This window comes from Barbus barbus (assembly GCF_936440315.1).
Source record: "Barbus barbus genome assembly, chromosome: 39".
NCBI classification, from domain to species: Eukaryota; Metazoa; Chordata; class Actinopteri; order Cypriniformes; family Cyprinidae; genus Barbus; species Barbus barbus.
Window position 1 is genome coordinate 6,251,249 of NC_136717.1, and position 26,224 is coordinate 6,277,472.

The 26,224-nt window shown below is 39.4% G+C and overlaps 1 protein-coding gene across 1 annotated transcript; it reads left to right on the plus strand.

Annotated features, from left to right (window-relative positions):
- Positions 1-10,513, plus strand: LOC306858877 (uncharacterized protein). The gene is made up of 3 exons (XM_079399651.1): positions 1-251; positions 487-598; positions 7,503-10,513. Exons 2-3 carry the CDS (start codon positions 514-516, stop codon positions 9,188-9,190), a joined length of 1,773 nt encoding a protein of 590 aa, XP_079255777.1. The 5' UTR covers positions 1-251; positions 487-513; the 3' UTR covers positions 9,191-10,513.
- The last annotated feature ends 15,711 nt before the right edge of the window (positions 10,514-26,224 follow it).

Consider the following 26,224-nt stretch of genomic DNA (forward strand, 5'->3'; position numbering starts at 1 on the left):
AGAAGAAGAACGATACAAGAAGGGGCTGGTTGCGCCTCGGTTCTGTGTTTGTTGTGATTCAGCTGAAGAAAGGTTTGTTTCTAAACATGTAACGTTAGGAGTTTAAATCGATAAAAAGTTATTTAGTCGGCTTTGTAGTTACGGGAGCATTCAAGTGCTTTAATAGTTATCGGATGTAACGGAAACAGAGCGGGTGTTTCTCATTTAGCTCCTAGCAGTGTGTTGTGAACAAAAATCAAGGACGCTGGCAAGTAAGCGATCATTTCATTACAAAGTAAGGAAGAAATGACAGTAATTACTCCTCGCGAGGATAATGTCAGTTTTATAATGGCGTTTTTCTGGCGAGAACTGCTGTTCAAAACAGCGTAAACACAAGTAACGTTAAAACACAAACATGGCCCTTTTAAACCCAACTATGGTTTGCTGAATGTGTAATCTTTGTGTAATTTTTCTTTCTGTTAATTATTCTCATCTCAAAATTAACAGTGTCCAGAAAAATCTCCCATTATAAACATGGCGTGTATTAAAGAGGAGAGTGAAGAGATGAAGATTGAAGAAGCTTTCAGTGTGAAAGAAGAAGATACTGAGGAACAAACAGGTTGGTTTCTAATTAAAGGTGAACTTGGTCATTTCATCCTTATTAAAATGTTGATCACTACAGAAGTGCTGTTTATCATTTATAGTTAAATAATAGGGCTGGGATGATACGATAATCTGCCAATTCAATGCTATCCTGATACTAGTGTTCTGATTCAATATACATTGCGATAACTGAGTATTGCGATTTGATATTACAATTTATTATGATTTTTATTTGCTTATTAAAGACTAGACAATGGAACATACTTGATTAAACCCTTAAAAGAGACTCGATATGATGAGTCATATTAATGCATCACAGCTTTCTGAACTTTTATTTCAGGAGCATACACATACATGGTGTATATTTTAAAGTACTTTGAACCATGAAACTTTCTAGTACCAAAACCCTGAACTTGCACATGAATATAATGGTTGTTCAACAATGTTCAACAAAATGAGTAGAAAAAAATACTTTCTGAAAGTGCTGTTACTTTGCATACCGTTTTAGTCATGTTTTCCTGGCAGTGTGTAAAATCCAAAGTCTTTCCACACTTGGGATTGAAAACATGAAGGTGCAGAAAGAATTCTGGAAGAGGTTTGATCCTCTGGCTTGACGTCATCTAATGCAGCGGCACTGCGCACGCAGAACGATCGTTGTATGACAGCAAAGCACGGCGATAGCTACAGAGAGCCGTGAGCTCCAGGCGATCAGTGCTCATGTATCCCGAAGAGAGGAGCATAACCTCGGCTAGTCCTTCTGACATTTGCCGCTGGCTCTGATGTCTCTGTAGTGGATAAACATAAGATATAATTCGTTTTGGGTAAATCTAACAGGTAATCTTTGGTCTATGGTACAGCTCCGGGTATCAACACACAGCGACAATGATTTTGTCCTCTGTTGTTTCGGATTTCTGCCTCCGCTCGTAATCACGTCACTAGTAGAGCAAGCTCCTGATTGGTTAACGTGGCGCAAATATCCGCCAAAGGTCAGATTTTTCAACTTGCGCGAATCACGCGTTACGTGCGCCAAAAGTACTCGTCCGTACTCTTAACAATTTTGGACCTTAAGACCTCTTTTAAGGGTTAAGATGCTTTCTGAATTACTTTTTCTTTACTAGGATTTTTTCTTTAATTTAAAGAGGAAACATCCACATTTCTAAGAATTTTCTTAGAATTTTGTTGCTAGGAGCAACTCTTAGCACTAAGATTTTTCATGAATACGGGCCCAGAGGTGTAATAAATATTAGATCCATGCATTATAAACCTGCTGCCGCTCTGTCATTTAATAGGCTATTAATCAAACGATAGAAAATGAAGTGAATCACTCACTGCTCTTGCGTGAATAATTTTAGTAGCTCTAACAGTAATCAGTTCATTTGAATAAATAGGCCTACATAAAATAAAGACTATGCAGTGATTATTTTTACATTTGATTATTCAATTGTTTTTCTTTAGTTTTTTTGAGTATTGCTGTATTTATTCCAAATGTTGCACAATAGCCCAAAGACATGAATCAGATTATTTACTTAAATTTTATATTTTAATTTATTAATGCCATTTTCTACTTTTATTTAATTTTACTTATAACCTTATTCAAATAATTTCAGTGAATTGACTTTGGACATGCACATTATATTAAACATGTCTTTATTGAGAAAGTATATAAGATAACAGAAAAATCTTCAATGGAGACAATTTTTAACTATCATCCCACCCTTAAGGTCTCTCTTAATGGTCATACATGTCATATCACTAAAAATGGGAGAATCTCAGCTTTAATGTTTCCCCTATAAATTTTTCCAGCAGCGGTGCTGTTACGTGCCGGAGGTTGTTACCAAGCCGCTCGCGGGGGGTCCGAGGGCATGCACCCCCGGAAGATTTTTTTTTTTTTTTTATAACCTCTTAAACCATGACTTCTGGCAAATTTTGTGGATAGAAATGCACATTTTGAGACATACGAACTTGACATACCATCAACAGAAGGCATGATTATTGCAGCATGTACCTTGAACTGGTCACTGCTAGTAAATTTTCAGCGGCCTTTGAGGTTTCTTCTTTAATTACATTGATTGAGTCTCCCTCTCCTTGTATTGGACCTGAGGAGTTGGTCAGTCAGTTCAACTCTACATGTTCAGATATTTTAGATCTTGTGGCTCCTTTGGAAATTAGGAATAAAAAGGTTAAGACACAGCCCTGGTTGAACAGTAATACCCGTGCTCTTAGGCAAGAGTGCAGGAGGGCTGAACGTAAATGGCTTAAAGATAAACTACAGGTTTCTTATGAGATTTTAAAGAGTTGTTTGAGTGAATACCATAGAGCTGTTAAATTAGCTAGATCTAATTATTTTTCTGATATTATCTCGAAGAACTGCCATAATCCTAGAGTGCTTTTTTCTACTGTAAATACTATACTACATGCTGTTGTAACGCCATTACTCTCTCATTCTGTTGACACATGTGAAAAGTTTTTAAATTTTTTTATTGATAAGACTGCTCGAATTAGATCCCAGATTTCTTCTGTTACTAATGATTTTATTGTACCCTCTGTGCTTCAAAATCAATTCAGTTGTTTTACGCCGGTCTCTCTTCCATGGCTCAAAGAAATAATTGCGCATATGAAGGCCACTAGGTCTCCCTGTGATGTGATTCCTTCTTTTTTATTTAAAGAGGTGGTTGATTCTATTGGTACATGCATTTTAACTATTATGAATAATAGTTTGACTCTTGGTGTTGTTCCACCTAGTTTTAAACATGCAGTAATCCAGCCCCTTCTTAAAAAAGCTGGTTTAGACTCCTCTGATATGAATAATTTTCGTCCTATTTCAAAATTGCCTTTCATATCAAAGATACTGGAGAAGATTGTGTATGCACAGCTTAATGATTTTTTGGTGAAGAACAACATTTCGGATAAATTTCAGTCAGGGTTTAGAGCCGGCCATAGTACAGAGTCAGCTCTTTTGAGGGTTACTAATGATATTCTACGTGGTGCTGATTCTGGAAGTTGTGTCGTTCTGTTACTTTTAGATCTTACCGCGGCATTTGACACAGTTGACCATAAGATACTCATTGATCGTCTTAGAGACCATGTTGGCATTCAGGGTTTAGCCTTAGAATGGTTTTCCTCATACTTAAAAGATAGGACTTTTTCAGTCAATCTAGGGAATTATTCTTCATCTGTTGCCCCTCTCATGTGTGGGGTTCCTCAGGGTTCAATCCTGGGACCGGTTTTGTTCTCCCTTTATATGCTCCCTCTAGGAACAATTTTTGAAAAACATGGCATTCATTATCATTTGTATGCTGATGACTCACAAATTTATTTGCCATTGAAACACAAGAATAATTTTTCCATTCAATCTTTGTATGATTGTTTGGCTGAGGTTAAGTGTTGGTTAGCTAACAATTTTCTCCAACTGAATGAGAACAAGTCTGAGTTTATTCTATTTGGTAAAAAGGGATGTGTGGATGATGTCACTGACTGCCTAGGGTTACTTCCTGGGAAAAAGCTTTCTAGAGTGAAAAACCTTGGTGTCATTTTTGACTCTGAGCTCAAATTTGATCGTCAGATTAATGCTGTAGTTAAAAATAGTTTTTTCCATCTTAGATCTATATCTAAGTTGAAGTCTATCCTTTCTTTTGATGATTTGGAGAAAGTTGTGCATGCTTTTGTGTCATCTCGTTTGGATTATTGCAATGCATTGTATCTGGGTGTGAGTCAGGCCTCTCTCTCTCGCCTACAGCTTGTTCAGAATTCTGCTGCTAGGCTTTTAACGGGAACCAAGAAGAGAGAGCATATTACTCCTGTGCTTATCAAATTACACTGGCTTCCTGTACGATACAGGATTCATTATAAAGTGCTATTATATGTTTTTAAAGCTTTGCATGGTTTAGCACCAGAGTATATTTCTGATTTAATCAGTTTGCATCAATCCGATAGGTCTTTGCGTTCTAATGATCAATTGCATCTGATGGTCCCTCGATCTCGTTTAAAATGCAAAGGTGATCGGGCCTTTTCTGTTGCTGCTCCTAGGCTTTGGAATGATCTTCCTCTGTCTGTAAAATCTTCTCCTACACTTCCTGTATTTCAGAGTGCGCTTAAAACTCATTTGTTTACATTAGCATTTGAAAATGTTTTGTAATTTGTTCTGTTGTAGTTGTTGTTGTTATGGTATATGTTTATGATGTTTTATGCTTGTTTTTATTCTTATATTTTTATTTAATCTTCCTGTACAGCACTTTGGTCTCCACATTGTGGTCTTGAAAGTGCTTTATAAATAAAGTTGAAGTTGAAGTTGAAGTCACAAACAAGATTAGGACAGGATTATTCATGTTTTTCTTTTGTGTTAATTTTCAGCTGTAAGGTAGAAATAGATAGTGGAAAAATGAAACGGCACAACCCAGAAAAAGATTATTTACAATTTATTGTAAATTTTATCCTAATGGCAAGGGCCACACCCAATCTGTGAGCACTTAATTTTTCTGGGCATTTCATAGAAGATCTCTAAGGCTCTTTGGTAATTGAATGCTATTGTGGGGGGGCCATTAATGCTGACACGCATGCACGTGGCCAGATGCTGTCCTTGTAGCCTATTCCTCAGGTCTGTCTTCACCTAGAAATAAAGCAAATACAAACACTGCATGAAGAGATTTCAGTGTGCCTGGAGGTGTAGGTATACAGAAATCACGTCAATATGTCTTAATGAATGAATAATGGATCTGATTAAAATCACCCTATTCAGTGTGGAAAAGTCACGTTCACAGTTCACACTGGAGATTGGTATGCTGAGGGCGATGGCAGCCAGTTTACTTAATCCAGGGTAGAGCTGTCCCCACTGATTGTGCCGCAAGCTTCTCCATCATTTCTTGCTGGTCCATGTCCTGGAAGAATATTGCATACAAATTACATAACACACTTATTAACCTTCACAACTTGCACTAATTGTCAGAAAGGTGATCACTTTTATGTACATACCTGGAATGCGCCACACAGGATGTGTTGCCTGAAAGAAGCACATTCTTGCAGCACCTGGTGGTTGTCTATCTGAAATTTCTCAGAGAGCAAGGTCAGGTTTGACACATTTTCAGCTTCATCCCCTCTGGCTGCCTGAGGCCCAAGATCATAAAGCGCTCAATAGATCCAGATTAGAAAAGCGCCGGTCCAGGCTGTCAATCAAGGCATCCAGATGTGGTTCCATTACCTAAAGATGACAAACAAAAGTAAGCTAATTTGTTTGTCTTAGAGAGGCAATCAGTGATCATGGTGAAACATTGCCCATAATTTGCCATTTAGTCCAAATATAAGCAAAGCAAACTGACTCCTCCCTTAAGTACTTTGACAGCTCAAGTCCTCCCCATTTTTCCCTTCCTCCCATTTCCCTTTTCTCCAAACTCAACAACAACTGTGCAACAGCACCACAGCACTTCAAACACTGCTGCCACAAACCTGTATGTTGCCAGGAAGGAATACAGCCCCTTGGCTGATGGGCACCTGTTGACCTCTGACTCTTCAGCCAAGGCTGCTAGGACTGCACAGAGGTTGCGCTGGAGGTTTTTAACAGCTGCATCTTGCGACAGCCAGCGTGTGTCCTTCACCTCCTAAACAATATTTAATGAGTAAAAAGATAAAAACATGAGCAGGCCCAGAAGGTGCAAGTCATAAGTTGTTACAATTTAATTTAGCAGATGCTCTTATCCAAATCAACCTACAATTGGTGATGCAAGTATTGTTTTACTTTCAGCAAAACTTGCCTTGACTTTCAAATCATCGATGCCCAAGGTCTGCCCTGCCATCTTCAGAGCAGCAGTCCTATTGGCGCTGTTGCGGAAATACAGGTGGAGCTTCTGCAGGTGGTCCCTAAATGTTCCCATGTAGGGTACCGATGTTGACGCATCCTTGCATGACAGGGCAAGCCGATGGGCAGCACAGGCAACAGACACCAGCCAGGGGAAGGCATCCCCAAGTTGCTTAGCTACACCATTCACTCTCCCTGTTTGGAGACACCATTAGTTATACACCACAATATCTGTTAACTCACACTGAAACAGCCTTTGAACATGTGTGCATACCAGTTATGACAGCAGCTCCATCGGCACAGTCAGGTTAATTATGGTTCAAATGTGTTGCAGTTTCAAATATAAGCTTTTCTTTACATAGCAATTTCTCAAAAACGCAATTTTCTGAATCCAAAATTAAGCATACCTTTGACATGGCCTCAGTCAATATTAAAGATATTAATGTAATATTTTCACAGAATGTTCTTTACATTATGTTGGATGATTTAATGTAGAAAACAGTTAAATCACAAAAAAAGAAGACTTTAGCTGGGTTTTCACAGAGGGTCACATAATAATTCTAGCCATTTATATACTCACTTCATTAATTAGTCATTTATGTAATTTTTTCCATTGTTTAGTCTTATTGCGTGGAAAAAGAGAAATGTCTCCATTTTAAGGCTTATAATGTCACAGGATGTTTTTGTGAAACAGTAAACATACGCAACTAACTGGGTACCAAACAAAACACTGGTTTTGGGTACCAGACAAGATTAGCAGTTAACAGGTTTTGGGTATTAGGCAACTTTGCTGACTACTTGTTCTGCTATCAGAAATACAGATATTTTCTGACAGGATCTGGAATTTCAGGCGTGGAGGCATGACCTAACACAATGACAACTCAGTTATATATATATATATATATATATATATATATATATATAAAAAAGAATAAAAATAAATGGGAGCAAACTGAAAAACTACAGTAATACTGTCAGTTACTTTCAGTTTTCTTCCCAACATAATTATTAACTCTTAGATCAGCCAGACCAGACCAACTTACTAAAGTTTAGTTGACTTAGGGGGTAGCTATTTTTGTTGCTTTGTCCCATTAAAATGTGGCTAACTTTTATTCGTCTCTTTCCACTTTAGACCTGATGCCACTGAAAGAGGAGAGAGAAGTTCTAGATAAAGTGGAAGAGAAAGTTCATGATTTCAGAACTAGAGAAGAATCTTTTAAAAGTTCACAGACTGAAAAGGCTTCCTCACGAAAAAGAGCTCAAAAGACAGGAACTTTCTTTTTTACTTGCTTTCAGTGTGGAAAGAGTTTCAATCAACATGAAAAACTTAAAGACCACATGGGAATTCACAACGGAGAGAAGCATTTCACCTGCAAACAGTGTGGAAAAAGTTTCACTGAAAAAGGAAACCTGAATGTTCACATGCGAATTCACACTGGCGAGAAACCATACACATGCCCTGATTGCGGAAAGAGTTACTCTCAAAGAGCAGCCATTACAAGCCACATGAGAATTCACACCGGAGAGAAGCCTTACACCTGCAAATTATGTGGAAAATGCTTCACAGCAGAACTAAGCTTTAGGTATCACATGAACATTCACACTGGAGAGAAGCCGTTCAAATGTGATCAGTGTGAAAAGAGTTTTGCACGTAAAGGAAGCCTTAATTCCCACAAGAACGTTCACTTGAAAGAGAACTGTTTTACATGTCATCGGTGTGGAATGAGTTTTCCTAACATGAAACGCCTCCACAGGCATGTAATAATTCATCCTGGAGAGAAGCCTTTCAAATGCCCGCAGTGTGAAAGGAGTTTCCGATTCAATAAATACCTTAAGACTCACATGAGAACGCACACTGGAGACAAGCCTTTCACGTGTCATCTCTGTGGAAATAGTTTTGTTCATAAATCAAGCCTAAAGACTCACATGAGAATTCACACTGGAGAGAAGCCTTTTACATGCCCTCAGTGCGGAAATCATTTTGCATATAAAGAATCCCTTGATTGCCATATGAGAACTCACACTGGAGAAACACCCTTCAGCTGCAAACTGTGTGGGAAAAGCTTCTCACAAAAAGGAAATCTTAGGTATCACATGAGAATTCACACCGGAGATAAGCCTTTTAAATGTGATCAGTGTGGAAAGAGTTTTAGACATAAAGGAACCCTTAAGAACCACATAAAGTCTCACTTAAGAACAAACGCTTTTATATGCCATCAGTGTAGACAGAATTTCACCAACAGAAAAGATCTCAAGAAGCATGTAATAACTCACATTGGAGATATACCTTTCATGTGCCATCACTGTGGGAAGAGTTTCACACTTAAAGGAAGCCTCAAGACTCACATGATAATTCACTCTGGAGAGAAGCCTTTCACATGTCATCACTGTAGAAAGACTTTCAGATTTAAAGGAAACCTCCAGACTCACATTCGACTTCACACTGGAGAGAAACCTTTCACGTGTCTTAAGTGTGAAAAGTGTTTTACATACCAAAGAGACCTGAAACGCCATTTGCAAAGTCATGGGAAGTCTGGAAAGAATCTGCAGAGTTCTGAGCGTGACAAGAGGTTTAGAAAAAGGAGCAATTTCAAAAATCCCCTGCCCATTCACTCTGGAGGAAGGCGATTTCATTGTGATCAGTGTGATAAAAAATTTATTTTACCATCACACTTAGAGATACATCTGAAAAGTCATACGGATGTGAGACCCCATTTGTGTTCTTCATGTGGAAAGAGATTTAAATGGCTTAGTAATTTAAAATGGCACCAGAAAATACGTATCTGTGTGAAATCAAGGCTACGGTCACGCTGCACCTAAATGTGGGCAAATATGAACTTCTGACGTCAGAATCAAAATATTAAATAAACATTTGTCCTGCTGTGAAATGCCACAATTGAAGAGAAGTAAAAGGACGAACTGAATGATATATGATCATTGCACTGTATTATTTGATTGATCTTTAGTAAGAGAATGCATTTTTTTAATGTATGTTGTCAAATATGATATTAATATGGCTAAAGTTAGAGCTCATTTGATGACACTGGGAAGCTAGTTCGCTCCTGTCTGACTCTCTAATACGCTTTAACCCAGGGGTCTCAAACTCCGTTCCTGGAGGGCTACATCCCTGCAGAGTTTAGCTCCAACCCTAATTAAACACACCTGATCCAGCTAATCAGATCCTTCAGGTTTATTTGAAAACTGCATGGGTATGTGTGTTGGAGCAGATTTGGAACAAAACTCTGCAGGGCTGCGGCCCTCCAGGAACTGAGTTTGACCTGCTTTAAACCAAGCAGGTAAACAGGTCTTCAACCTGTCCTGCAGTGTTCAGCTCCAACCCTAATCACCTGAACCAGCTAATCAAGGTCTTCAGGATCACTTGAAAAGTCACAGGTCAGGTGTGCTGAAGTAGGTTGGAAATAAACTTTGCAGGACAGCGGATTCTTAAGGATATGCTTCAAACGAATTCGAAGCGCAAACTGATATGACGTTTCGAAACGGGAGTTCGACGGCAGTTCGAAACAGCTCACCAAAGTAAACTTTCTGGGGGAGTTTGTGTTGGCTCTTTAACACCTTTGAACTACCATTGGTCCGTAGCGATTATGCAATCTTTGGGTGTGATCTGGAACTCCACCTTCTTTGAGGGTTTTTTTTTTTCCCCCTCCGGTTCGTTTCTCAAACAGCAGAGGTCAGGCAGGAGAACAACATCTCCAAGTCACTAGCAACATAAATACACTGTCGAATAGCTGAGCTGTCACAAATATATCCGCACCTGTACGATCGCTTGCGGATTGACTTCATTCCTAGAAAGAAATTGCAACGAAGCTTGGTGTCGACGACCCAGAGTTATGCAAAAAGCGACGTAGAGAACGTCAGATGCAAGTTTTCCAAAGCCATGAAAAGAGAGTAAAGATATAAGGTAGCAAGTGCCAAATACATGCATTTCAAATAAATGTTACACCATACTGCTGCTGCTGTTGTTGTTCTTACAATAAGTGAATTAAAAAAGGTATACAATAAATGAAATGCCAAAAGAACATACAATAATAAACCTTTGATTTTATCAAATCATGACACCACATAAAATATAAAAATATAATAATTTATCCAGTTTAATAAAATAAATGAACACTAATAAAATAAAGTTACAAACAGACTTGTGTTATTGAGATGACTCCAATATTTTTTTTCAAAATCATGCTAAAGATTTCAGACTATGAGCCTTTCAGACTTAAAGGACTGATTATGGAAATGTGTCTTCAGTTTCATGTATTCAGTGAGTATATTCCTCTTTCTGTTACTTAGAATGGTTCCAAAAATTCTGCATTTTGTGGAGCATGTGGTCCCTCTCTACAGTTCCTCAGAATTTAAAGGTCATTTTAGGTTTTCCAAGGAACAGGTGGAGGTGTGTACTACACAATATAAAGCCATTTAACTTTTAAAATTGTTAGCAAGTTGTCCTTATTACATGAATTTACAACAGGCCAAACTGCCACTCAAAAACTGTGGATCTCATTCACTAAACATGCGTACGCACAAAAATTTGTGCATACGGACGTTGTCACGATTAAATCATGATTCATCAAAAACGTTCGTACTAAAATTTATTTTAAATGTACGAAAAATTTCAAGAACAACTTATACCACACGTACGCAATAATCATGTACGCAGATTATGGGTTGTGTGGGCCCCTGGGCAAAACGTTCGCGAGGGCCCCCCCCTTAAAAAAAAAAAAAAACGCCAGCATTGTCTGGGATGGCTAGTTGTTACGTCATCATGCCACTTGTGGGTCCAAACTAGTTCGGCGTACGCATACCGTGTTGTAAAAGCAGAATGATGTTGACAAAACTATCTTTTGCCGCTTTTTACCTCGGAAAAAGTGAAAAGAAGGTGGCTTAAGTTGATACAGTAAGTTGGATCTCAAATTATAATCAGTACAGCCTAATGCCATTACCTCACGTTAATGTTAACACCAGGTTACCCATCTCTGTTTATAGAGACAGGTAGCAACGTAGCACAACCAGATCGTACCATAACAAACATTATTTGTTTGAATTATCCAGAATGTGCTAGTTCGAAATAGAAATGGAAATGTCTATAAAAGTGAACCAAAATGCCATGTACGGTACCTGTTATAATCTGCAATTGTTGCTTTGCAGCTTTCCCAAAGAAGACAATTACATCCTCGTAGCTAGGGGGCAGTCATATCATGCGCAGGGCCAAGAACAAATAAATTCAAGGACACCAACAGAATGAAATGGTAAAGTAAGCGAAATCACAAATACTACCCACCCGTGTCATATTTAATAAACCAATAACTTAGATAAACAGCAGGTTTACAAGTGGGTTGTCAGAATGTTGTGGAGAAGTGCGCTCATGTAGTTGAGAGGTGGCCGGGCGTTAGCTTGCCAGATGCAAGTTGACATGTATAAATCTGACGATGGTATAAGGTGCAACAAATAGACCCAACAAGAAATATGATGCGCTCAAAATAATATGTGCTGTGAATTTCTTGCCAACTAGAGCCACGGCTGGCAAATGATAAATGAAACCTATTGTCCTACCTTAAAACTTCGTAGCTACAGTTAATGTTGTCGTTAGCTGTGTGATCCTTTTGTCTTCTTGCCGGCTCATGGAAGTCTTTATCAGTTTAAATTTGTGATTGTAGATCTACTTTTATTACATTACTTTTCGTTCTTTTACTTTATGCCATATAGATTTAGGAGGGCAAGCATACTATAATACAGATTGAAACAAAAAAAAAAACACGTTGCGCCACGACAAGAAAAACATATCCATGATTTCAACTTGGGAATGCCCACTAGAAACGTCTACCGCACGCCCTTATAATATTTTTATTTTCTTCATTTAAATTGCTTAATTTTCTGTCAAATCCGTGTGCATTTGCTATTACTGACCAACTGGGCTGAAATTAACGATACCCTTGTTTAAAAGCATGGCTTTTCTTCCCTTAGCAACCGTTGGCATGGGTAAACAAAATCAACTAAGCAATATGATCTAGCTTATTTTGCTGATAAAATCGGCAATGTATTTGGTACAATAACGTGGATTAAAATAGCATTAAAACAATGTATTGTATGCAGAACTTCTTCCTAGAGTAGAATAACACCCTAGAATCTTTGATCCGAATATTAGCAACATTCCATAACCTGTGCGAAGCAGCCATAGACTGTGTATTGGCAGCAGCCGGTGGGCTACTGGCAGCCAGCATGTGTCACGTTCTTAAGGGGGAGGGAGGGAGATTTTGATACATTTGGAAACTAATTCACCATGAACCAGTTGTGAAACTTTGGGGACTTTTTATGCAGCTAAAGGGAGAAATAACATTTAATTTTACTCCCAAGTCACCATTTTGTATAATATGGATAACATTTAGGTCTAATTATAGATATTTTGTGAAAAAGTAAAAAAAAAATGAAAATGTTAAACCACCTGTCAAATACTAACCCTAACCCATCTGTCAATAGCCTACCTTACATAACTTTCTTTCTACTCTTCCTTCTTGCAAAGTCATCCACTAATTCATCAAAGTTAAGCTGTCCAACTCTGATTGGTCAGAAGTGACAGTGAATTCAGGCGGTTTTGGCACATCCTAATCCTGAGTTCATTTTTAATGCGAGTGAGTTTGGAAAATGAGCGCTCCCCTTCACAGTTTGTAATAGGCAGGGTCAAAAAAAGTCGAAGTGCTATGTACACATTTGGAAAGGTTGATTGCAAATCTAAATCCATCATTGTTCTGAGCATTTTACTTGGGCATGTCTCTTTTTCTGACATGAATGACTTGTACTGCATCAGTTCATCTGCCAGGCTCATGTTCAGATCTGAAGGATATGCTGCAACGAGTGAGTTAGCCTTTAAAGTGAGCTCACTGTTGGACATATTTTCAGATAGGTAAAGAGCACCAAATAGCTCAGTTACGTGTGTGTATGCACTCAAACGATGGTTAAGACAAGACACAAGTTTGTCGATAACAACGTTGAATGTTTCAATCCGAAAGTGGTCCCTACCATTAAGTGTAACACCTGGCTCTGCGCTTTCATCAAACATTCGTGGGTGCTTCTTTGTGCGCTGGAGGTCATGCCTATAGTCCTGGGAGACAGTAGTGGTGATATTTAAAGCGGCTGCTTCAAATACCTCAAAATTGTCTCTTTGTGCTGCCACAAAGTCTCGTAGAGATGACAGTAGACATTTAGCTGTACATATGTTAATGTCTGGCTTCTGCAACTGCAGGCTGGTGGCTTGGAACCTCTGTAATATTGTATTCCAGAAGTGTGCCATGAAAGCCATCTCCAGTGTATCCAATTTCCCACAAAGTGCAGAGGCTTCACTGCGAGTTTCTCGCTTCTCCTCCTTATCTTTGGAAATATTATTCAATGCCTCTCTCAGTTGTGCATAATACCTCCACAGAGCCTGAGTTGAGTCAGCCCGTGCACTCCACCGAGTACCTGACAGCGATTTCAGTGTGAGTTTGACACCAGTGTTATGGAAGACCTTCCCCCACCTGTGCGTAGATGATGCACAAAAAGTGTACATTGTCTGTAGCAGGTCAAAGAAATGTCCAGCCTCTGAGCTGCTGTCTACAGCATTGACACCAACTAAATTCAATGAATGTGCTGCACAAGGGACATAACAAATCAGTGGGTTTCGTGGTTTAAGATGAGCTTGGACTCCATTGTACTTTCCCGACATGTTACTTGCATTATCATATGACTGCCCCCTACAGTTAGATAAGTCTAGGCCCAGATTCTCCACCATAGCAATGACACACTCAGCAAACTGTCCCCCCTATGGTTGTCAACAGGCTCAAATGCCAGAAAACGCTCGACTACATGTCCGCCCTGATTAACAAATCTGAAAATAAAAGTGAGTTGGTCCACATGAGCAAGGTCTGGAGTGGAGTCAACTATAACAGAGAAATATTTTGAATCTTTTATTTCATTAACAATTGCTTGCTTTGTGCTTTCTCCCATTAGATGAATAAATTCTTCACAGACGGTTGATGACAAATAGGACACAGAGCCTTTTCCCTTGCCACCAAACCTTTGGAGGTGTTCAGCTAGGAATGGATCAAACTTGGCCAACAGTTCTATGATGCCCAAAAAATTACCATTGTGAGCTGATCCCAGTAGCTCATCGTCTCCCCTGAAAGCGAGTCCCCTCTCCCCCAAAAACTGGATGACGGCAACAACTCGTTTTAAAACATCCCGCCAGTATTGTCTCTCTGCATCAATTTGTTTGATGATATCAGAATCAATTGTTGCTGTGCCTTTGGAGCGGTTGTGTAATGCTAGCATGCAAGCTCTGTGCGCTGCACTCCTCTCATGCTCACCAATCCGCTCTGAATGTTTCCAGTCAGAAAATCCATGAACAAAAGTATTGTCCTTAATGGAAAACAGTTTGCAAGCAAAACAATACACACAGCCAGTTGAAGGGGAGTAAAGTAGCCACTGCCTAGTCACTGTTTGCCCATTTGGTAGACAACAACTGAGTAAAGCATTTGTAAAGCTTCTACTGATACCCCCAATGTTTCTATCCCTGACTGAGGCAGGATACTTAGCACTTCTGTTATGAAATGCAGCTACCCCTCTACTAAGAAGAATTGACTTGGCTGGGTCGGTAATGGTACTGGGCCATAAAGCAGGGTCATTGACAGTTTCACACCAGGAGTTGGGGTCTGTGCCCTCCTCATTTGAAAACTGTACCTCAGGCAATGCAGCTGACTGGTCTAATTGTGGCTCTGACACACCTGCAACTTTCATTTGATTATCTTTCTGTTGCTGGTGGCATCCGTGTCCTGTACCTGACTGGGTCTGCAAGGGTTCATAGACCCTGTCAGATAACAATAATCCAGTGGTGAGCTCATCTTCATTGCTAGAACTCTGGTGACTGCTAACATTAGCAATAATACTCATCTCACTTTTATCCAGCGGCTTATCAAAAAGGTTTGATATTAAAGGAACGTCTTTTAGGAAAACTGCCTGCTTTGTCTCCTTCATTTTTTTTGCTTTTCTTTTTGAAGCACCACTTTTTTGTTTGGGATCCATGTTATTTATGGAAATTGTGTCTTTATAAGGTGATCTAGAATTACTCTTGCAATACTATAGCTAAAATATAAAAGAACAACAACCTTTTAAAAAGGCTGTGAGTTGCTAGGTAGCAACTGCTACTTAGACTAGCCTTTAAAAAGGCCTGGATCTTTGGTGTACTGTTATTACAACTATGAAATATAATACAGTATAAAATAATATGCTAAGACTTTCAGCCTGTTATTAGACTAGAAAATCATATACTTCTGGTAATGAATAGTACAGAATATAATATGCAATATATAATATAGTATAATATAATTACAAATAATATATTATACAATTATATAGAATAAGAGAGAGAGGTTTAGAGAGAGAGAGAGGTGGAAAGAGAGAGTGAGAGAAAGTCAAGGAGATAGAGGGAGAGAGATGCAATATAAAAGGTAATGAGCCTTTAAAAAGGCTTTTGGTTGTTAATCTTGTGATAACAAAGAAGTATAGAAGACTGTATAGAGAGTACAAAGCAAGTTCTCAAGCTGAACTGTCTGAATGAGGAGTATTGATACTGGCAGGGGGTTTAATATCTGCAGTGAATTTTCAGTTGGATTTTGAAAAGTGCTCACAACACCTGATTGGCTGACTGGAGGAAATGTAACAATTTTGCAACAGTGAGAGAGTGGGGGAGGGGTAGCAACTGTCTACTACAGCATGCTGTCTGCTGTTCTAGCATCGAGTGAAATAACCATCAGACAGAAGTCAGAAAATATTAGAACTTGTCCAGTTTTAATCAACAATGCAAACTGATCATGCAGTTTGAATGTCATACAATTCATGCTCTAAATCAAAGCACTTTTGCTAATCATCCCATTTCTATTCAGCAGCCTGGTTATTACCATGGGAAAAGATAGGTCTCTCCCCATGATTTACGCATTGCAAGTTCTCCAATGTGAAAAAAACTGTTATTAACACCAACTTTCTCAAATTAATTCAAATATTTATTATTTGGAGTGTCATTATTGATGTCACGTACATTCACATCAGAAGAGACCAGAGCGACGTAAGTCATTATTTCTAATAATAGTCATTATTATTTTCTATTAGTCGGCGAATTGGCCGAATTGGCCGACCAGAGCGAAAAAGAGAAGTTAAAAGTCAGTTAACCTTATGTAATGAGTTATGACGCGGTTCGGTGAAAACCAATTCTAATATATAGATTTACCAACGCCCCACGGTAACAGGCTAAATCAAACATTCCAATGAGCGAACAAAGTGAATAAAGCAAATTCAACAACGAAGCTTCTTCAACGGCCTTGGCGACGTGTTCGCTTTGGTCTCTCCTGGTGTGAACGTACAGTGAGAGCCATGTTGGGGCACGGTTAGTGATCACACTACATGTGTACCGTGTCCAGCTGAACCATGCCAGAATCCACCTGTGTACCATATCCCCGTACAGAACAGAGTGATCAGGGGTGTAGTGGTAAAATAAGAGGTGGGTGAACTACGAATTCTGTGATCACATTTTGTGCATAAACTATACTATGATGTGCATTTAGATCAATTGAGAAGTGGGTAAACTCTAATTCTGAAATTTCAGAGGTGGGTAAACCGTGTTTACTTGCGTTTAGCCTCCACTACAGCCCTGGGAGTGATTACACTGGTCAAACTCTTACACTGCTACACTGGTCTGGGGGCCACTCAGCGGGCAGGTTAACCGCCTCCATCCCACCATGCTACTGCTCCCTAGTCAGAGGGCCTTCTGTAAGGCTGTTAACACGCCCCCTCCCCTCCCCCCAGAAGCCAGGGGCCCCATGGTAGGGGCCCTTGTAATCAGATGGCCCTCTAAAGGTACACTGCACCCTCCTCCCTAGGGCCCTCTAAAAGCCCCCATCCTCCCTAGGACCCCCTGGTAGCCAGAAGCCAGGACTATAATAGGAGGGCCTAAGAGGGCCTTCTAAAAGTAGGCTCCCATGCACCCATTTCCCTTTAAAGTTCCTATAGCAGGGCCGGGGGCCCCCTGAAAGCACCAACCCCCCCCACCAGCACCACCACCACAACCACCACAATTCAAGGGCCCTTGGCAGCCAAGCGCCCTCCCTATAGGGTCAGGGGCCCTTGTAGGCAGAGGATCAAAGAATGTAGGCCCTCTAAAATAGACAAACGAAAATACATTGTTCATAAGCGTTGCAAATTGTTCTGGGCTAGGGGCCCCCTGCGGCCCCGCTGGCCCGGTTCGTAATCCGTCCCTGCGCCCAGGGCCTTATAAGCATGTTTAAAGAACCCCACATATAATTAGATATGTTATGTACAGGGTGGGTGAAAAATAACTAGACGTTAAAATTGATAATAAAGTATAATTAGAGGTCCAATTATATAAATAGATATATATATATATAATTAGAGGTCCAAACAACAAATCACCTGATCTATCCTTATATAAACGGTGATTATTGTGTCTCACCTTGTGTTTGGAAGCATGGCACACTTGGTACTGCTTGAAGACATTGCGGCGCGTGCTCGAAGGAGAGAGCGCGTCTTTACGCCGGTTTCACACTGCAAGCGTAAGCAGGGCGTACGCAGCGCGCAAGCAGGACGGAAGCAGAGCAGAAGCAGCACGTATCCATTTTGCATTCACACCGGCAGCGTTTGCAGCGCGCACCTGAACCGTGGCTTTTGTACAGATTTCTCAATAATGGGTAATAAGTTAGCTTTGTTTTATTTAAAATACATTACAGATGGAAAACTGTATTTATTTTTTTAATAAATTACGAAATGTTTGTTTTCAACTTTCTTTTATGCTTTGCTTGCGTGTAGTGAGAGTTGTTGACAGAAGGAAGGCAATCGCGCTATATATGTTGTTAAGAAGACTACGAAAAAGGATGAGACGCAGACTTTGGGTACACTCTATACAGTTTACACAATGTAAGATGAAGGAAGAATAGCCTACCTTCCTCCTCAACTTGAAACATTTAATTGTATACGTATGTATCTCATATTTCTTATACATGTGTGATTATTGTGTGAAAAGTATCCATTTTTAAATAAATGTTTTTATTTCATCAGTGTTGTTTCTTTACTGATTGTAATACTTCAGAAACTGTACTGATTGGATTTGCGTGGCTGAGGCCAACACAATGCTTTATCCTGAACATTACATTAGTATTGACAGTGCTCTTGAGGTTGTCATTAATCTTGCACAGTAATTGCTTTTACATATTTTATATATGTGTAGAATAATTTAAATGCTAATATTTTGATATATGAATTATGGTATAAATTACCTATTTCATTACAAAAAAAACATTACTAAGAAAATCATTTGTAGTTTTTATCTATCTTATAAACAGAAAATTTACATACATTACCCATCAAAAACATAGAAAATCCAAAAAATGTCTGTAATAAGTAACCTTAAACTTCTTATTAGACACGTTTTTTTAATGATCAATTTATCGAGAATTAAGTCTGAAATAGACATACAGTATAGTCTACAGAGTAGATGTATGTAGCATGTGTGACCTTATTCTGTCTATTGTATTTAGTTAATTAGCTATTAATTTGTTCGTACGTGGGCATGCTAAAAATTGAAAACAAAAAAGTAAGAAAGGTTATTACTTTCTGCACCGAGTGCTGATGCAACTTCCTCCCATGCTTTTTCCTTCGCCTGCAAGTCTTTATATAGTAAATTATGAGGATAATAAATAACTGTATGCTTCTCAACCTCCACGATTAGACGAGTGTCGTCCATGATTGTCTTCTTTGCATTAGCACTAGTACCGTCAGCATGATGTCAACATGACACCTGTTCTTACGGCAACTTACTATATAGTTATATAACACATATAGGCTAATATAAATAATACAATTAACCAGTGACTTAAGCTGAAATAACAGTATAAATTATTTAAACAAATTTTAGTGATTAGAGCAAAAACTTTATTTTATTTAGTTTTTTTGTAATATATAGTATTATTTAATTTTTTTACTGAAGTTTATACTCTATTTACAACATAGTAGATGTCATTAATTTACATTCTGGGGAAAAAATTCACTTTTTCGTGTGTATTTTGTCCATAATCAATGCTTTGTCACTTTAATTGAGCGTAAGCAGCGCAGCAAAAATAGACTCGGCGCCGAAACGATCGCGGCACTGCCGCTCCTGCTACGCGCTGCCGCGCCGCCCCTGCGTGCTGTGTGAACGCTCTCATCCGTTAACATGGGCGCCGAAAAAAATACGCGCTGCTTACGCCCTGCTTACGCTTGCAGTGTGAAACCGGCGTTAGAGAGCGCACAGATATGTTTGTTGAGAGTGACGAATGGCTGTTCAGTCACTTTAGGTTGCCCAGAGAAGTCCTTATTGATTTATGCAACTCACTGGAACCACACCTAAGCCATATCACCAACCGCTCTCACCCTATACCACCTTATCTCCAAGTTCTGTGTACTATTGGACTACTTGCTACGGGAACATTTCAAAGGGAAATTGGGGACCGAGGTGGAATTTCCCAACCCTCTATAAGCCGTGCTATTCACAAGGTGGTAAAAACTATTGTAGGTCTTATACCAACTTATGTAAAATTTCCTTATGACGTGGCACACCAGATGGTAGTTAAGAGGGGGTTCTATGAGATCAGTGGCATACCTAATACCATCGGTGCATTAGACTTTACCCATGTGCGTATCAAAGCACCATCCGCAAATGTAATAAACTATGTGAACAGAAAAAATTACCACTCCATCAACCTTCAAATAGTCTGCGATGCCAGCTGTAACATACTAAATGTTGTTGCACGCTGGCCTGGAGGAACTCACGATTCCTTTATTTTACAAAACAGTTATTTAGGGCAGCGCTTGCAAGCTGGGGATGGTGAAGAGGGATGGCTTCTTGGTGAGTAGTGCCCAGAATATTTTTTAGTTTATTTAAATAAAGGTTCATTATCATGATGCTTGTTGTAGGTGACAGGGGTTATGGTCTCAAAACATGGCTCATGACACCTCTAGTCAACCCAACGACCCCTCAGGAAGTGCGCTACAACCTGAAACATGCCCATGCGCTCGGTGATAGAACGCACAATCGGGTTACTCAAATCCCGTTGGATGTGCTTGGATGCAGCTGGTGGAATGCTGTTATACAGGCCAGAGAAAATCTGTCAGATTGTTTTAGCATGTTGTGTACTGCACAACATCGCAATGGCACGGGGTGTACCTGCTCCTTATGGACCACACGCACAGCCTGAAACTGTGGGTGACTAGATGCACGCGCCAGCCCAAGCAGCGCTTCAAGCACACCTTCAGTTGATACAACGTTTATAATGGTATATAATCTCATTCTAGTTTTTTAAATAGCTTTTGTAGCTTGCTGCAGTGCACATTCTATAATTGAGCAAATGGAATTTGTGCTTTTAATGACTGTAAAAAAGTTTTAGGGAATATTAAAACACATCAGAAAACAGAATTTTGCCACAATATATTTTATTCACATTTATGCACTTCTGTGACTGCCGAGCAATGCTATCAATTTATTCAGCGACTCCTTTATTTCCCGTAGGCCAGCTGCCACGTCCTTAACGGCAAGGATGAGGGCATCTTGACTAGCGAGCACCTCATCGCTCAGGACTCGTGCGCCGGTGCGCCTCTGTGAAGGGGTATAACGAGTGGATTGGGAAGTAGACGGCTGGACTTCAGCTTCTTCATTTCCATCTGCTGTCTGTGGATGGTCTGCAAAAGCCGGAAGTTTTGAGTTATGATGATTACTTTAATACATTCCTTAAAATAAAGATTTTGATTTAAGGAAATTATACCGTGTTGTAATTGCTCTCTCACCCTCACTCCTTTCTATAATGCCGCTCAAGCTTGATTGTCCTATAATTGCAGCCATTCTTTCATCGAAGGCAGACAGATCAGGTGGCCCCTGCCCTCCACCCGTGTCTTTTTTCCTCTGTTGAACTGAAATTCTTCTTTTAGCCTCGAACTTCAAACCACTTTTTTTTAACTTCGGCAACCGTCCGAATTTCTGGTGAAACCACATTAACGGTTTATGTTACCGCATCCCATGCTTCTTTTTTACCTGTGCCCGTTACGCCAGTGGATACACTTTTAAATAGCACAGTTTTTCTGGCTTCCACCTCTGACAGCAAAACCTCACGTTCATTATCGGTAAAGTTCTTTTTCTTTGTCTTTTGTCTCGGTGCCATAATTGTCTTTCTCTGGACGAGTGCCGCTTTGCGGAAAGCCCTTATATAGAGCTGGTTTGGGCGTGTATTATGCTAATCACTAACCTCGTGCACGCGGGCGCTCTTTTAGAAGACTCCAGATTCACAAACAGAAGAACGAGATTAAGAACAAGCTCATGTGCGTACGCACGTGTTGTGAATTAGGCGGAAAGTTTTCGTGAGAAGTTCAAATGTGCGTATAAATACGAAAAACGTCCGCATTTATTAGTGAATGAGACCCAGTGTTCTTGCCTGCCTTTGGACATTGGCCAATCAGGAGTCATATCGAGGGGTGGCAGATAGATTCAGTACATCAAAATCCACAATTTCCAAACTTTTTGTTTTTGGAACATTTTTTTTTTTGGAGTTTTGTTGTTTTGTGGGCCATGTATGTATTAACAAATACACACATGGCCCACAAAATTTCCTGGGCCAGAGGCCAAAGGCTGCAGATGTCTAAGCTAGAGTTTGACGCAGCAGGCTTCCCCAACACTGTATGTGCAGTGGATGGGTGTCACATTCCTATAATGAGACCCCATTGTGATAATCCCCTAGCCTACTTGAATAGGAAACAGTTCTATTCAGTAAATTTTACTGGGTTTTGTGACAGCGGCGCTTTTGTCACATCAGTGTGGGTCACCCTGGGAGTTGGCATGATGCAAGGGCATTTCGCCAAACAGAGGTTGGACGTGTTCTTGAAGAAGATCCTCATTCCCTTGTTCCACAGGGAATGCATATTATTGGGGATTCAGTCTACCCTCTGTTGCCTCAACTTATGAGGCCTTATAGAGACAACACATTTTTGACAATAATTTGTCAAAAAAAGACACTAGTTTTTTTATTTTTAAAAATTGTGTACCACAGGAATAATTCCAACCAAAGAGAACCTGTGAAGGAATAGATTTGTGATAGACATTTTAGAGAAAGTCAAAATACAAACAGTTTATTTCTTTAAGACATTATTGAGGTTGGTTTTGTAGCAAGTGTATAATTTGCTCTTGTTGTTTGCTTTTTTTTTTTAGCTCTTCCACGATTGTTCCCATGCTGGTCAACAGCTTCCTTTCAAAAGAGCGCCTACGCCTCTCCTTTAGTCGCCGCCATCTCTCAAAGTCAGGCCTCACCAGGGACTCAAGCACACTTCTTTCTGCATGCACTTCATATGCCTCCAGAAACTGAGAGGATTGTGTTTGTCTCTGCATGTCGGTGAGATTGGTTGGGTTTCGGATTGCTGAGGTTCCAGGCTGTTCATCCACAGCAGCACCCGCTGGCTGGTCTTGAGAGGGAAGAGATGAAGCTGTTGGATTAGTTTTGGATGAGTCATCACAAAACAAAGGTGTAGAGTAAATTGTGCCAGGTGGTGCAGATCCAATCCCTGATGACCCAAATAACTCATCCATTTGCTATAGGGAAAAAAGGCATGTCAGTGTACAGTGAAAATATGTCATGTAAAACAACTCCATCTTACACTTACTATATAGTACTCCCAGGCATTCTTCCCTTCCCCAGTTGCACTGCGTCTGTCCTTTACTATTTTGTAAGTTGTTAACATGTTTGCTAACGTTTTTTCAGTTGACAGGTTGTACCCCTTCTGTGAGAATGCCCTCTGTAGTTTTTGATAGAAAGCTGGTTTGTTTCTGAAGTACAGTTGCTGATGAGTTCTTGTAAGGTCCAGTAGTAGTAATGTTATTTTGTGATTTATTTCTGTGGGAAGAGAGGGTATAAATATAAATGCCACAAAAAAGAAAACAAAACTGAATGTCATTTAATCACAGCATTGAGATTCATCTTCCTTACACTCTTGGAGGCACTTGTGATTCATGGCTGTCTGACTGGATGGAGGTGGATGACGTTTGAATGGCTTGTGAAGGGTTTCCACTCGCTGCACTTGGTTGCAGAGTGGCAGACACTGGGGCAATGGCACTGGGGGTAAGTGGAACAGGAACCCTGGTGGTAGTTAGATGGCACTGGCTGGTTGATGGTGGTGGCTGCTTCACAACACAGAGATTTAAGGGTCCAGGGGACCCAGTAGAGGTAATGGTACATGGGGTGGGTGGTTGGGGGACCTTTTCATTAGAAGCTGGGCCACTGATGAGGGCTGTTTGGAGAGGTAAGGCTGTAAATGTCAGTCACTTAAAATATTTGTGCTTGTACAATAAAAAGTAATTGTACTCAAGTAAATGTGTGCCTTGTTTTGTTTCTATGGCTGTTGACTTTCTCCATGGTAGAGGAAAGGAACTTTTGATCTGGAGAAGCAAATTATTATTAAAAGACTTGCTCAAATCATTGGTGACTTATTGCACAGTTCTGCAGTTTACTCACCACTTTTCATCCTTTCAGCAATTGCCTTGGTAACTGCTAGTGCAACAATATTACCTTTGCTGTCTTTCACATTAATTATAACATTATCCATTTTGTTTAGTGTTGCACAGGGTAATGCACATTCTTTATCTAGCCAAAGGAACCATGGCGCCACAGCCCACACCTGTTCTATTCATTATTACTAAGAGTTACCAATTAATGAAATTACTCTTTTAGGTCAACTACCAATTTGGTTCAAATTAGCAGTGATTGCCATAGTGTTTTAATTATTTAAGTTAATGTTTAAACAAACGTTAAGGGGTGTGTAGCTACAGAAGTCTGTCAATTAAGGTCAAATATTTAGGCATATCTTGAGTTTTGGAAGACAGATCAAATAAACTGAGAACATATGTACAACATATGTCAGGAAGTTCATGAACTTCAGCAGTCTGATAAATTAGATGGGTGTTTCTGCAATTACCAAATAATACAACTAATCTAATAATAAACTTATTCCCAGATAAGGTAAACTTTTTTTTTTACATAGATCTTTTAGACAAAGCACCATTATTTTTCATTTAAAGAAAAGCCTGATTCTGTTGGCTTCCTGTTTTGATTTATACCAACTCCATGAAAGTAAGAAGAATGCTGTCCTGTTATGTTATGTGGGTCAATATCACCATAGAGTGCCTTTGACAGATGAAAATTTCTTAAAGACATTGTTCAAGTTTTTCGTTAAACCACATGTTTATTCTTTTAAGAAGACTTTAAACTTCAACAATTGCTGGTTGGTCCAGCTCCTGGACCTTTAATAAAATAATTATAAGCAAAAACATTTGGACCAACTTACAAAATATGTCCACCCTGTCAGGGACAAATGGATACAGAAAGCAAATATTTCTGACAGTGTTGTCATTCTAAATAATACACCTTTGGAAAATATTTCTGTCCCTTCTCTTATATATATTTTTTAAAAATTGGAAATAACTTCAAAAACTTTGGAAATAACAAAAAACTATGTTCTGCTATCAGAGCTCTGCCCGAGTGAAATACCATTTAAAGTAAAAAATAAGATAGGAAACATATCTGACCAGAATTTATCCTTAAATACTTCCTAAAAGAACAAATGCTAAAGATTGTCATTTGTATAAAGACATTTTATTTTTTTTCAGTTAAAGTGCATATGACAGGGTGGACAATGACATATGACGGGGTGGACGGTAACATGACAGAGAGGACAACTGAAGGAAGAGACACAGAAGTGCCAATAATAACACACTTAAACAGAGTCATAAAAGAACAGATGTATACTGTGCCCTTTTGTCTTAACAAATTCCATATCCCTGGCTTCAAGAACATGCTCTGGGATGACGAACAGCTCCCAATGTATTAACGTTACAACATTTCAGTTTTACCATTAAAATCACAAAATACTAATATGTGCGATGGTGATTATCATCAACAAAAGCAATAGAACAGTTTTGTTGACAGAACCTAGATTGTCTATCAAAATCAGCTCTCTATTCTCATGCATTGTCAATCAGATCACTCTAATTGAGCTTGCACATACATTCATTGTGTCAAGAAGTAGCCTCTTCTGCATCTTTTTCTTCAGCCTCGTGACTGTTTGTTTGTGACCGGTTGTCATTCGGCTTACATCGTCTCGCAGAAAGAATTCTTTCACTGTAATTCTTAGTTTGTTATCACATCTTCGTCCAATGTAGGTTAGCGTATCAGCATATGCATCGTTTACTCTCTTTTTTGAATAGCCAAAAGCAGTCATGGCATACTTCTGCAGCTTGTATTTTTTGACAATGTTTCCACAGACCACTCTTACTATCAGTTGCTTTTCTCTGTTTGTTTTGGCATTTTTGTACTTTTTTCGGATGCCTGCAGTTAGTGCTGCATTGAAAACTAAGGCTCTCTTGATGGGAGAGCTCACCCGTTCACCAGCAAGTAAAGCATTGGCAACTGCCTGGGGAGAATTGGATGAAGCACTAGCGCTCTTTGCTCTTTGAGATCTCTTTTTGTATTTAGCCACTCTTGCTTTCTCTGTTTTAAGTTTTTCCTCCAGCTGTTGAATCTTCTTTTTAAGTTTTCTTGTCAATCTTCTCCGAATGTTTTTTCCTTGACGCTTTTGTCTGTGAAAACAAAAAACTTTTTTACACTTCCCCCAAAACTTTTACTTCAAAACCAGTTAAGTTAGTTAATACTTAAATAAATCTCTAAAATGCACACTCAGTCTCTCTCCATATACGCACGCACACACAGACACACAGGGAAAATTTTGAGAGTCCTC